This window comes from Cryptotermes secundus, unplaced genomic scaffold (assembly GCF_002891405.2).
Source record: "Cryptotermes secundus unplaced genomic scaffold, Csec_1.0 scaffold31, whole genome shotgun sequence".
Taxonomy (NCBI): Eukaryota; Metazoa; Arthropoda; class Insecta; order Blattodea; family Kalotermitidae; genus Cryptotermes; species Cryptotermes secundus.
This window is the reverse complement of record NW_019743147.1, coordinates 1,321,397-1,336,445: the sequence shown is the minus strand read 5'-3', so window position 1 is coordinate 1,336,445 and position 15,049 is coordinate 1,321,397. Positions and strand designations below refer to the sequence as shown.

Below are 15,049 nucleotides of genomic sequence, written 5' to 3'. Positions count from 1 at the left end.
ACCTCCTCCCTTTGATATCCTACAATAAGAGTAATTATTTATTCTGTTACTTTATATTGCAGTATAGAGGGCTAAGATAATGCAGTGTCAAATGATATATGAATCTGCAAGATGGATGGGTGGTAGTATGAGAGGTAACAGGCATGGTGCTCTGTATAGCACTGCCCCAAATGTGCTTGGAGGGACTGGGGAACACCAAAGAAATGATACTGGAGCAGTGACATTCCTGCACAAAGAAATAAATGCCAAGTTAATTGCACATAAAAATATTCTTGATGAGATCAGTCTAAATCAATGATTTTTAAACAGCCTTCATTCAGGAATGGCTACTATAAAGGCAGTCCTCACACAAGTATGTTTACAGATTGGCTGATCTTAAGACAATCCTCACACAACTATCATTCCAGATTAGCTGATACACAGAAAATCATCGCACAACTATCATTCCAGATTAGCTGATACACAGATAATCCTCGCACAATTATCATTCCAGATTGGCTGATACACAGATAATCCTCACACAACTATCATTCCAGATTGACTGATACACAGATAATCATCGCATAACTATCATTCCAGATTGGCTGATACACAGATAATCCTCACACAACTATCATTCCAGATTGACTAATACACAGATAATCCTCGCACAACTATCATTCCAGATTGGTTGATACACAGATAATCCTCACACAACTATCATTCCAGATTGGCTGATACACAGATAATCCTCGCACAACTATCATTCCAGATTGACTGATACACAGATAATCCTCGCACAACTATCATTCCAGATTAGCTGATACACAGAAAATCCTCGCACAACTATCATTCCAGATTAGCTGATACACAGATAATCCTCGCACAACTATCATTCCAGATTGGCTGATACACAGATGATCCTCACACAACTATCATTCCAGATTGGCTGATACACAGATAATCCTCACACAACTATCATTCCAAATTGGCTGATACACAGATAATCCTCACATAACTTCACGGCTAGGACACAATCTTCAGACAACCATCAATCAGGATTGGCTGAGACATCTCATACATGTGTCTGTAAAGGGACATCATTAGAATACAAACTACCTTGCATACAAACCTACCAAGAGGAAAGCCACAATGACACTTAAATGAAATAACTTTGGAAGTTTAATAGGAAAATAAGATAATATTACCCCAAGGTATTCTTTGTGAAATATCAGGCCCATATGAAGTAAATAATGCTCCCATCACAAGCAACAAATTGAGCAGACGAGAACAATATGAATACCTGCAGCTGTTGCCGCTACTTTGATGCTTGAATCTCGGTACGTTCCATTTATGATGGCCAGTTCCATCAGCTGCCTCTTCTTGAGCTCATCTTCTCCATCAGCCTGAAATGATTAAAGAAGAGGCAACGTCAAGACAGGTTACTGTTCTCGACTGAAGCATGACACTGACTTGGAAATGTATTAAGGCTTAGCTGCTTTGTGAATGAAATATCTGTTACTTTCCTTCCATCATTTTTGCACCCTTTCATAGTTGGATAAAAGATCTTCTATTCTAATATTTCCAGAAAATAGGTACATTTCCACCCCTTTCTACATGCCCCAACATAAAGTGGAAAGGTGTACTCTGATACTGAACACAAGTATTTTTCAAATGTACTAATTACATTTTCACATTTCTCATTGGCATTGAAGCTTATTTTTTGCCAACATAAATATTCTGCTTCAAAGTTAATCACATTACAGACATACAGAATACATATAAATTACTTTCCTCATATGAAGATTGTTCAAATGAAACCCATTCACAGTGCTGCTAGTGGATATGGTCAGCCACAGGTGATCAGGCTGTGGCTGTGCTCATGATACAACAGCAACTGACCATGAGGGGTGGAACAGAACAGCCGTGTCACAGCAAAATGGAAGTATGATGCACTTAAATGTCATCGTTTAAGGTGCAGAACCTGCCCACACAGGAGCAACAGAGTTCCTGCTGATGCTGGCATACAAGGGCCCTGGCATCCCCATCAAACAAAAGCATTCTGACACCCACACAGAGAGGCACCATTGTGCTGCACAAGAACAAATGTTCCCATGTGGCCAGCACAGTCCAGACATTCTCTGCCTGATGTACTTCAAGATGTTGGGCTATCCCCCATGTAGCTTGAACCTGCCACCACTGACTTTCATGAATATGACCCCTCAAAAAAGCAGTAATGTCAGTGATTTTATTGTGAAGTGACTATACGTCACAGCGCGCTCAGACCAGTTGGGATCGGTGGAGGGGGAAGTCAGCTTATGAACGCGTGGTCGCTTAGTCGTCTCTTAACTTCCTGAGAGTGATGAAAGGCTTTTCCGTGAAACTCGTTTTTGTCTCCCGTGCAAGCCGCAATGCAGTGCTCCTTGGAACAAAGGATTGCCATCAAGTTTTGTGTGAAACATGGCAAGTCTGCAGTGGAAACGTTTCCCATGATAAAGACGGCCTTCAGTGATGATTGTTTGTCGGAACGTCAGGTCTACTGGTGGCAGAAGGCCTTTTTAGAAGGCCGTGAAGTGGTCAGCGATGAAGCCCGCGCTGGATGGCCATCGACAAGCACCACCGACGAAAATGTGAAGCATGTGAGAGAACTTTTGAACTCAGACTGTCGTTTGAGTGTTCGTTTAATGGCACAGACATTAAACATCCCAAAAAGTACCGTTCACGAGATTGGGACAAACAATTTGCAGATGCAAAAAAGTGTGCGCAAAGCTGGTGCCCAAAGTGTTAACGGACTACCAAAAATCGCGCAGAGTTGAAACGTGCCAAGAACTTTTGGACTTGTGTGAAAGTGACCCTCACTTTTTAGACAATGTCATCACAGGTGACGAGACTTGGGTGTTTGAGTACGACCCCGAAACAAAAAGGCAAAGTGCCGAGTGGCACACCTCGGCATCCCCTCGCCCCAAGAAGGCCAGAATGAGCAAGTCAAAGGTTAAGGTCATGCTCATTGTGTTCTTTGACATCAGGGGGCTCGTCCACCATGAGTTTGTACCACATGGTACAACCATCAACGCCAAATTCTACATGGAAGTGCTAAAGGGACTCAAACGAAGGGTTTATTGCATCTGGCCAGACATCGCGGACAATTGGAAACGTCACCATGACAATGCGCCAGCCCACACCGCCTTCCTCGTGACCCGCTTCCTGACCGATTCGAAGATGCCAATGGTTCCCCAGCCACCCTACAGTCCTGACGTGACTCCCCCAGACTTCTTTTTGTTTCTGTGCTTGAAAACTCCCATGAAAGGACATCATTTTGGGACAGTTGACAAAGTCAAAGAGGTTTGCACCAAGGCTCTAAAGGACATTCCGGAGGAGGCCTACCATGACGCCTCCGATGCCTGGAAATCTCGCTGGAAGCAATGTATCGGCACAGAAGGAGCCTATTTTGAAGCCTTTTAATGTGTTGTACCAATCTAATCAATAAATGTTTTTTTAAACGACTCACTGACATTACTTTTCGGACGAACCCTGTAGATTTGGGCCAGACAAAAACATCATGGCCATGATGGTGTAGTGGTTCCAGCAGCAGTCCAGGGAGTTGTCCTCAGAAGGAATCAGTGGGATGTCTGATGCAATGCCCATGGAGAATATTTTTTACAGCCTCTACTCCGTTATTCAGATTTATGCCCAAATAGGTTTCATTTGAATTAGTTTCATGTTTTATAAAATACAAACCACATCTATATTTCTACATTTATGGTACTGGTATGGTAACATAGTCAAGGAGGCAGCTGGTACAAATCTTGGGCAGGCCACCAGATATCCTGACTGAGGCCCTTGCAGTCATCCTCAGTTCTACGGGTGAATGGCAGGACAGAACCTTCTAACAGGTTACGATGGCCTCCTTCCAACTCAGCATGTACTCACCGTTTATGATCATACTCAAATTCTAACTGATGCTATATAACCCCTGCAGTGCATAGCAATGTTAAATAATCTAAAACTGATTTAATGCCTTTTAGAATACATTATATTATAGGAATGACAGTTAAACAACCTCTGCACTGCTGCCTATTGCTCATCCCCCGAGTAAGATCAGCCCATAGCAGTCTTGCACTTCAAGTGAAATGAAGTGGTTTGCTTAATGCTGCACTCTGAATTATTCCCTTACTAATCAATCAGTTACTGCATCATACACACAGAGGCAGGCAGGAAGACAAGTGGATTACCTTGCTTGGTCTGCATTACTATCAAATGCGAGAATATTATAATCACAAGCTAAATTATGATTGTTATGAAATTACTATAGAACTTGCAGTAGTGCAGTGATGTCTTCCACTGAAATATTACATGTATACTACATATATGCAAAGAACCTTTGCTACCACTTTCAACATAAATCATCATTTTTACTATACTTTGCAGTACTACTGAAGGGACTCATACTGTTACAGATGCCACAATAAAAAAAACACCATCTCTTCATTATTGCCATAGTCATTACAAATAATGCATTATCTTATTACATGTTCACCATGTGAGAAGATTTCTTTATCCTCTGGTCATATTATACCAGATCATTCGCTCAGCTACAATATAATTATTTAATTACATTACATTTAAAACCTGTAGCTATAAAAATTCTGTCAGAAAAGGTACATTAAGATTTTTTAAATTTTTACTCATTTATATAGGAAATTTCCCAGCAAATTCTGCAGAGGCCACATATTTCAAAACATTATTATGTGGCATCCAGGAAGGTTTTCTGCTCCCAAAACAAGGAGGGGGGATGATAAAATTGTTTGTGTAGTACATTTTACACAGTTTTTTTTCTATATACTTTTAGTGTTTTCTTTTCTAAATAAGAAACCAATTTTCCTAACTACAGAAATTAACATATTTTCCTTTCCTTTTTCGGCAGTACTCTTCATATCACAAGTAAAACATATATAAAATTCTTAAAACTATACTGTAGGGCATAATACTGATGATTATGGCTTTTTGCGATGTGACACTATAGTCCTGTAGACAGGTACCAATCAGGGATGTCCAGGGTGGCACCATAAGTTATTTTTGAGTGAAGAGGTGTAGCCTTGGCACTTATTTTAAAAACAATGATATCAAAAATACTATAGCGTATTGAATTTCTAACCTCTCTGTTTGAGACAGAAGCAAAAGCCTCTTTAGATGTGTGAATTTTTTAAGCTGCTTATCTTTCAGTTCTGCATTTAAAAGTGTAAAGCTATCATTAGTAGGAATGAGAAAAACACTGTACCATGAGTCATTTCAGCTTCTTTCAACTGAATGCTACACCACCACACCATTTAATTTTAGTCCTGCATATGTGGGAACAACATCTGACAGAACCTGCTGCCTCTGTCTTCTGAAGAGGCAAAGGAGCCAAAAGGTTCCTCTGAAATATGGCACCTACCTATCAAACTCTGTGATGTCATACTCCAGAAGACTGTAACCTTAATATTCATTGCTGAAGATGAAATCTAATATAATAATGATGGACTATCAATATTACTTTCATATGGTTGGCATTTCAAGTCATAATGAAGACTTATTATCACAACAGGGTGAATACAAGAATGTCTTAATGTGCATGACACTTGTTTCTGAGCAGATGAAGACCCATCAAAGTTTCCCAATAGTAACACAGAATTATGATGATTTATGTAAAGAATGGGTGCCAGCCAAAGCTGGCACTAAGTTGGAATCCACTCACCACGGGAACCAGGAGTTTCTTAACCTCCTCAACAGCTCGTTGCATCTTCATGGTGGCTCTGTTTTCTGTGTCCTCCACTGTGATCAGAACATGCAGTTCATCGCTCAGGTGCTCCCAGTTTGGCTTTCCCCTGTTCAGTTCCTCCTGCAACCCAACAAGCACCAGCAGGTGGTAATCCACTTTGAAACAGTCAAATTATGTAACACAACATGTTCATCTACAATAAAGTGAAAAGATCTTGCACGCTTAATGATGGTACAGACTTTTTCAAATGACAGAACATCTCCGCATTTCAGAAAATTAAACATTTAATACTTTTAAAATGAAGATTTTTCACTTAATCCAAATGAAAACAGGATAATACATCAAACACAGGAAATGTCTTTAGAAATCTAGAATACAGATCTTCTTGGGATGTCAATCCTTCTAAACATAACTTTGCAAACTTATTTCCTATTTCTTCTGCAAAATATGACAACACTGATACCTAACGCGAACCCATTAACTCGGCCTACTGTTACTATGAATCTACCATGAATTTGTGACAGAATATTTCTTTATTAAGATTATGGTCTTATGGGATGTTACATCATATTGTTGGGTAGACAGGTACAAACATTTTGGAGGAACTTGCTAACTCCATTTCAGGGATCTACCTTGAACTTGGCAGCAGGATCCTCAGGAATGTTGATATCTACCTACTTAACTACTCACCACCATGAGAACCTCAAATTTCACACGATCTTTCAGAGTGATCATATTAATAGGAATTACATAAAAATGTAAATCTATGAAACGGAACTACATGCTTTTTTCGAAATCTGAACCCTTCAATATGTAATTTTGCAACTCTGTAATACTATAAATCAATATGTGAAAAACCGGACCCTATCCTGAGCCACATCAATCCAGTCCATACCACTCTATCCTATCTCTCTAAAATCAATTTTAATATTGTAGCATGCATGCCCATTGCTAAGAAATGAATCTATAAACAACGTTCACTGCTAGGCAACAATCACAAAATAAGCAAATACATGGCAGCCATTGCTGAGTAACGGCTTCACAAACAAACATGTTTCCAGGGCAACAAATGAACTAGAACAATGAGGAACAATATTTTCTATGTGGTCTGTGTTGAAATGTTATAACCAGGGCAATTTGTTAAAGTTAGCCAGTGCAGTTTAGTGGAGTGGAATGAATTGAAGTGAAGTAGTTGGTTGGTGAGTTAGTTAGAGAACTGCTGAGGTTCAGCCCTTGTGAGCTGTCACTTTTAGAAGCTGGTAGCTGAGACACTAAGACAGTTCAGGAATCCAGGGGAAGGGGGACATTTACTTCTTGAAGTTGCTACCAAGCAATGGCTAGTGAAGACGTGATTGTGGCCACTTGTCTGTACATGATAGTGAATTATAAAGTGTAGTCACAAGTTGTAAATGAGTCCAATAAATGCAATTACCAAGCCAAACCCTGTTTACAGTCACTCTAACACATGATAATATTATCCACCAACCTACATCTTGGTTTTCCTAGCAGTCTCTCTCTTTCTGGCTTTCCCACCAATACCCCCTCCCAATTCGTGCTACATGCCCTGCCCATCTCATCTTACTTGACTTGATTATTCTCATTATACTTGGTGAAGTGTACAAGTTATGAAGCTCCTCATTATGCAGTTTTCTCCAACCTCCCTTAACTTCATCTCTCTTCGGTCCAAATATTCTCAACATCCTGTTCTTGAACACACCCGTCTATGTTCCTCCCTTAATGTCAGAGACCAAGTTTCACACCCATACATTATGACAGGCAAAATTATAGTTTTGTATACTATAATTTTTATGTTTCTAGACAGCAGACAGGAAGAAAAAGGTTCTGGACTGAATGGTAGCAAGCATTACCCGAATTCAATCTCCTCTTAATTGCCTCCTGAATCAAGTTTTGATTTGTTACTGTTGTTCCCAAATATCTGAAGTGTGCCACATTTTCAAAATATCTGTTTCCTATCGTTATGTCATGATTTTGTCCCGTATTCTGGTGACGAGACAGCAACTTATACTGAGTTTCCTCTCGTTCACTTCCAGGCCAAATAGTGTCAATTAAAGTTTGTGTTTTTCTTTATGGTATCTACATTATCTCTCAGTAGATTCATATCATCAGCATAGAGCAGAAGCTGCTGTGTCCCACTTAATTTCAGTTCTACCTGGTTTCCCTGGACCTTCCTAATGGCATATGCTAAAGCAAAGTGGAAAATCAGTTGTGAAAAAGATGGTTTTGTTTACATGAAACAATTATAAAGTATGTGTAAAAAGGTAAAGCTATATTCCTGTAACAGGCTGTGGAGGCCCATAGGGTTGTGAGACGTAGAGGTTGCCGCATTTTCTAGACAATCGGTTCACAGATGGCAGTGAAACAGTTTAAGATGAAACTGTGTGAGACCTGAGGTTCTTACAGCAGGGTTCATGAAGAATACTGTTTTCTGGGATGTGAGTGCAGTGGAGGAACAGTGCTCTGATTGAAACTGTTTACATTCAGTTCCTATTTTCGTTAATTCTGGACAAAGTAGCAATGCTTTCTATTGAAAAACTTAAAATATGTCACCCTCAATACCAGTACTTTAGGGAAGACTGTGTTTGCTCTAAGTAATACAAATAAGTTTTAAATATGACAGCACATATGTAAGTAGGGGGAATGTGGCAGTGTAGTTGGTTGAGGCAATATGCTACAAGCCAGAAGTTTGCAGGCTTGATACCTGACGTGGATATCAAATTTTCCAATTGTCTTACTCCTTCCAGCAACATCGTGGCCCTGGGGTCAACTCAGCCTCTAACAGAAATGAGTACCAGGAATCTTCTCGGGGGTAAAGGGCAGCTGATGCATATGGCTGACAACCTCAATGCTATCTGTGAGCCAACTGTCTAGAAAATGCAGGAACCTTGATGTCTCACAACCTTATGGGCTTCCACAGCACGTTACAGGGATAGATTTATCTTTACGTAACTTGATATAAATATGAAGTTAAGTTTGTAGCTTTCTATTTTACATGATATGTGGATCACATATCCTTGTGCATACATTTGTTTAACAAGTAAAAATAGTCCATCTAAAGAAAATAAAACAATCTTTCACTTAAAGTTTCTTTTTTCCAGAAACTAATTAAAATTTTATGAATAAACAGAATTTCAATATTATTTGAAATAGGCCAGAAACAAAACTGTTGCTTTTCAAACAGTAGAAAATCCAGACCCATTCTGGGGAGGTATACTCGCAAACTTAGCAACAATAAGAAACTTGAGTATTGGACAAGAAAGGTTCACTTAACACAGTTAAGAGCGATTTCTGTGGGCTCAGTTAGTTTTAATTGGTCTCGAATAAAGGAATACAGTTGCGCATATTAAAAAAAAAGTGACAATCTGCCATTCATCACTCATCAAAACAGTTAAAAAAAAGTTCAAACACATTCCCATATAAGCTTGCCAGATCACAGACGTCTGTTGCCCAAAAATAAATGTTTCAGGAATATTATCTAGTTCAAACATAAACTAACTTTTAGTCCATGCTAGCAACCCCTAGCAAGTAGACCATTATATTATTGGAAACTTAATGGCCTATTAAAATCAACAGCATATTGCATACTGGCATTGGTATCCCATTTGTCTTAGACTGATTACAGAGGAAGTCACTTCTTTTTAGAACAAATATAACTACAACTGTGAATGGAATTATTTTGAACAAACAGTAAAGTTTAGAAGTTGTTATACACGTGATCCACATACATTTCGCTTATAACAACGTTGCTATTTGAAGGCAAGTTAGCAGTGTTGTATCACTAATTCAGGAAACAATATGGATTGCTTCTCTAACTTATTCTAAAGAAATTTTACGCTTTAAAAGTAATGATGATCACAGAAGTAAAGAAATGCTTGGCAGTCTTGATGGGCAAATTAAAATACACATTTAAGTATAATATCTAAGGCCTTTAAGGCAGCTTGTAGTAATTTATATCAGTCAACAGCATGCAGTTTGGTTTAAGGAACATTAAATGCACGTAACAACTGCAAATATGCTACAGGGTGCAAGTGCTTTAAAGTATGTGAAATTATTTAAAATGATGAGTTACACTTGATTTATTTTCTCACATACACAGTATATCATTTTATGAGAAAATTCTGTGACACTAAAAACAAAAACATCTTGCAATTCGATATAGTTATATGTTTGTTGCACCCCTGAATAAGAAAAGGTGGTTTCTGGAATTCAGATTGTCTCTGTATGCCTGTATACCTGAACTGTTGGGAAAATTTTATTCATTCAGCATTTAAAACTTTATTTTCCATAGGTTAGTATCCGCTGGGCATGAATATTACACTTCCAAAAACAGAGACCTAGCAAAACAATACTCCATTTTTCTTGAAAACGAATATATCAAATCTGATGAAATCCCTGTAAATTATGGAGACCACTGCCATAAACTGCAATAGCGAATTCTTTAGAAAAAATAATGGTACACCCTCCAGAGCCCCAAATGTGTCATGTCAATTTTCTAGAAAATGGCTTCACTTGTTTTTATTACATTTAAACCATTTATATGGGTAATTTCACAATCTTACAACAGTTCCTCAAGTGGGCTACTTCTAAGGAGTTTTACAGTCAACATTCTCTTCGTGGGATCTGAGCTTCTGACAGTTGTGACTATGAACTATCTACCAGACCACACGGTGTCACATTCCAGAATACCATAGTCTTCACCCTTCTGTTCATCTATTTTTTCTCTCTACATATCGTAGCATGTAAACCTGTTACTAAGCAATGACTCTCTACATAAAGGCCATTGCTAGGTAATGGCCGCAACAGATTCCTAACACATACCAATAAGTAATTGGGAAGTGGCGTTCTCTACACAGTCCATGTGGAAGCTATGTAATGCAACAATAGAAGAACTGTTAGGGGATGTGTTTTCTGTATGGTCTGTGCCAAAGTGCTACAAACAGGACAAGTCTAGTGTTTAGTTAGTTGTGAGATAGTCGCCAGCCAGTAAGGATATGATCATGGAAGTTGAGGGACTGACAGCAATAGAAACCGTTAGCAGACAATGACTGGTGAAGACAGCCGACTGAAAGGCCTTAGTATGTGCTGTAGTGAACTGCTGAACGTGTAAATCAGTGACAGCACTATAGTTACTTGTAGTTATGATCTAAGTGTGTGATAAATCCAATTACCAATCTAAGCCCCATCTATGGTTACCCTAACACCTGACAATATTGCATGTCTATCCATTGTGCTGAAGGATCAAACACTGAGTTTGATTTACTTCTGATTTTAAATAAGATCTAAAAGTTTATGATGATGGTACACTGCTACAAGTATCATGTTTGCTGGAAAAATTAAAATTAGCCCAACATGCATACGAGGAAGACCACAAAATTTGTTGGAATGTAGCCAAGGTCTTGCAGATCTAGCCCAACACCACATACAGGAAACACAAGAAATCAGCCCACATGTTTCTGCTGGACCATCCGATCAGACAACCCAGTGTGGATATCTCTCCCATCTGGACCCCCGTCATCACAGCAGAAGTCTAGAGCACCCTCAAGTGTAGTTGGAGTGGAAACTATTTGTTTTTCTTGTGTTGGTACCACAAGTAGTATTGCTTATCTCCAGCAATGATTTCATTCGAGATATTTCTCTGGTGCAATGCCCCATATGTATGGAGTTTCAATAACTGAATATTTTCTTAGCTCTCGCAGATGATTTGTGTTGTGTTTGGTTTATGTACCCCTTTTTTAAACCAGCAGAGGTGTCTGGAAATAGGGACTAGTTCTATCTACTGGACCCAACTGAGTAGGTTTTACCTGAGGAGAGGGATAGAATGTAGTCTCTGAAACACTGTGTTTTGAAAAATAAACAGATGGTTTCTTTAGAAAATAGAGGGGACGATGGATAATGTCCAAAAACATGATAATTGTATTTCCAATTTTAAGTTTACTGTTTCTGTATAATTTTGCTTCTTGATAATTTTGGTCTTAAGAGATAGGTAATGTGTACCTGTTCCAGAGCTATTAAATAATGTGCTTTGTTTGGGGCTCTCAGTGTGTTGACTACAAAGAATATGGTCTTCTGGGATGTGACACTTGCTTCCGCTTGTTTCATAACCTGAACCAGATAAATCCAGTCCATACCACCCCATTCTATTTCCCTAAGACTCATTTTAACATTATCTTCCTGTCTATGTCTTCCTAGTGGTCTCTCTCTCTTTCTACTCTGTCTTTCCCACCAAAAGCCAGAAGGGACGAGACCACTTTACTTGTTCTACTCTTTGACCCTAAAGATCGAGGTGACATTCCTCTCAAAAGACTGGCTGTCTTGGAACTGCATATTATAATCTGGAATACTGTACTCTTCCTACTAAATAATCATTCAAGTAAAGGAATAGTGCAATCAGGGAGGCTGTAATTTATGCCACATCCATTTAGAACAAACACATAAAAAAGACCCATGTAATTGGTCATGGTTTTCATAAGGATAATCAGAAAAAACAGACATGACAGTCATAGCAATTAGGAAGTTAAGCAATGTTCAGAAATAGCAATTACGGACATTTACTGTGATGTGAGTGAGAATGCCATTGTTACCACCTCGCACAGTGATAATCACAATTAAATAACATGCAATGGTCAGTTTAAAGCTGTCTCGAGGACATTTCCTAATGCCATTAAATGTTACATGACTAACGTCACAGCTTCTCATTCAAGAAGCACAATAAAGCTAAATATAACAAAAGCATAAATAATCCATGGTCTAAAGGATTACACTGTAAAATGTACAATTTCTTCTGTGTTGGTATTAAGGTCTTCACAGAGGTGACTATAAAGTGTACAGTTTTCTGGGTTGTAATGTCGTGTAGTTGAGAGAGAGCGAGGGGGGGGAGAGAGAGGGAGAGATTTTGGCGGTACATATTGCCTCCATCTTCAGGGTCAAAGAATATGTCAAGCAAGGAATGTAATATATATGATCATAAATAACATGGAGATAGAACTGAGCTTCATCCAAAGCATGAAAACTCGAAAGAACATTAAGAACTGGGTGAAAAATAGGTAAAACAGGTAATGCAACGTTCTTCTTTGCTGAATGGAAAAATCTATTTGCCTCAGGTATGCAGCACCCCTGCAAATGACAGACATAATGATATAATGATTTCTGAAACAGAAGAGAATTCCAAGTCTTTATAAATGTATTATTCAAACCAACAAGAAACCATGCACATACCATAAACACATAAAACATTGTTTCAGTCACTGAAAATAAATTTATCACCATATGTTTACTTACATTTCACATTCCTATGAAATGCAGCTTGAAAAACGAAAGAGATTCATCAGATGGAATACAACGGCACATACAAACCAAACAGACGCATAATAATTAATCATGAAATGTAAGGCAAATTGAATGCGTGTAAAGTTTCCTGGAATGTAATATATTCAGAACTTTTAACACAATGGTTATACATATCGGCCAGATTTTGTTCTCAGAATAATTTAATTATACCATACAAATCAATTGTGTTTCCAATTTCGGGAAGTCTGTGGTACAATACTGCTATTCTGTCTCAAATAAACTGTGACCCTGTGTCTAGGCACCATTCCATGGAGATACCCACAGAGGAGTGGATGTAAAACTCCACAGATTTCAACCTTAGACTGATTCTTCTGTAATGAGGGTTGCCCAACATGTTATACATAAACTAACAAACACCATGGAGCATCTGATAGTGACAAAAAAAAACCCGCGATTTTAGTCCGCACGCGAACTACACCGACCCTAGTGGTCAGCGTTCCTGGGTACAGATCCAGAGGTCCGGGTTCGATTCCCGGCGCTACCAGATTTTTTCTGAGTAGTAGTGGGTCTGGAACGGGGTCCACTCAGACTCGTGATGATAACTGAGGAGCTATTTCAAGGAAATAGCGGCTCCGGTCTAGAAAACCGAAATTAACGGCCGTGGGGATTCGTTGCGCTGTCCACGCGACACCCTGTATCCGCAAAAGTTGGCACTAAACTTCGCCGACAAACGGCGGTCGCTCGGTCGGTCGGTCTGACAGTAACTAAGCTGGTCAAAACATTTTCTGTCTGCTTACAGAACCTGAAAGTTCATTATAATCTTCGCAAAAGCCTATCACTGGATCCTACCCTAGGTCACTTGAGTCCAGTCCACATTCTCACACAATATTGGTTTAGTATTTATTTTAGTATTACTCCTTCATCAAAGCCCAGATCTCATAAGTTTTGAGGGCGCATTTAAGGGGGAGTGACCGGGGCCTCCACAAAAGAAATACAATTCACATATTGTACCAAGCCATTGTTTCTCTGAAATAACGAAAAGTTAGTTCGTATTTTTAGTTATTATAAGAAATACGAAAGAAAGAAAGAAAGAAAGAAAGAAAGAATATGAAGAAATGAGGAACTGTCATAACCTAAATTTGTTGTTACTGACAGGAGCCTCAAAAATTCTGATCGCCGCAGGGCACCCACAACTGCAAATCCTGCCCTACAAATTACTTCTTACGTTCAAGTTTTCCAATTAATATCCTGCACGAATTTTTCATCTCCCCATGCATTCTACATACCTGCTCATTTCATCCTTCATATTACTGACTTAATAATAGTTAGTGAACTCGCTCACGGAGCTGAGCCCTTCTTGAGAAGCCGCCAGTCGTGGAGCTACCCAATAACTTCCCAGCATTTTATGGAACCCGAAAGTTCATTACAATGTTCACAAGAGCCCTCCACTGGTCCCTATCCTGAGCCAGATCAATCCAGTCCATATAATCTCATCCTATCTAATATCCATTTCAATACTGTCCACACACTTACGCCTTAGTCTTCCCGGTGGTCTCCTTCCTTCTGGCTTTCCCACCAATATCCTATATGCACTCATCTTCTTCCCCATTCGCGCTACATGCCCTGCCCACTTCATCCTCCTTGACTTGATCATTCTAATTATACTTGGAGAAGAGTACAAGTTATGAAGCTCCTCATTATGCAGTTTTCTCCAACCTCCTGTCACTTCATCTCTCTTCGGTCCAAATATTCTCCTCAGCACCCTGTTCTCAAACTCCCTCAGCCTATGTTCCTCCCTTAATATCAAAGACCAAGTTTCACACCCATACAGAACGACAGGCAAAATTATAGTTTTGTATATTCTAATTTTTATGTTTTTAGACAGCAGACGAGAGGACAAAAGCTTCTGGACTGAATGGTAGCAAGCATTACCCGAGTTCAAACGCCTCTTAATTTCCTCCTGAATCAGGTTTAGATTTGTTATAGTCATTCCCAAATATCGGAACT

The 15,049-nt window shown here is 39.1% G+C and overlaps 1 protein-coding gene across 2 annotated transcripts in view; it reads right to left on the bottom strand.

Annotated features, from left to right (window-relative positions):
• Positions 1 to 15,049, bottom strand: part of LOC111873711 (protein held out wings) — a 308,182-nt gene that overhangs the window by 7,090 nt on the left and 286,043 nt on the right. For both annotated transcript variants that reach the window (XM_023868645.2, XM_023868644.2), the window contains exons 4-5: positions 5,717 to 5,857; positions 1,283 to 1,385 (exon numbers count right to left, since the gene is read on the bottom strand). In XM_023868645.2, the coding sequence (XP_023724413.1) occupies positions 1,283 to 1,385; positions 5,717 to 5,857 (244 nt within the window). The remainder of the gene's footprint in view (positions 1 to 1,282; positions 1,386 to 5,716; positions 5,858 to 15,049) is intronic.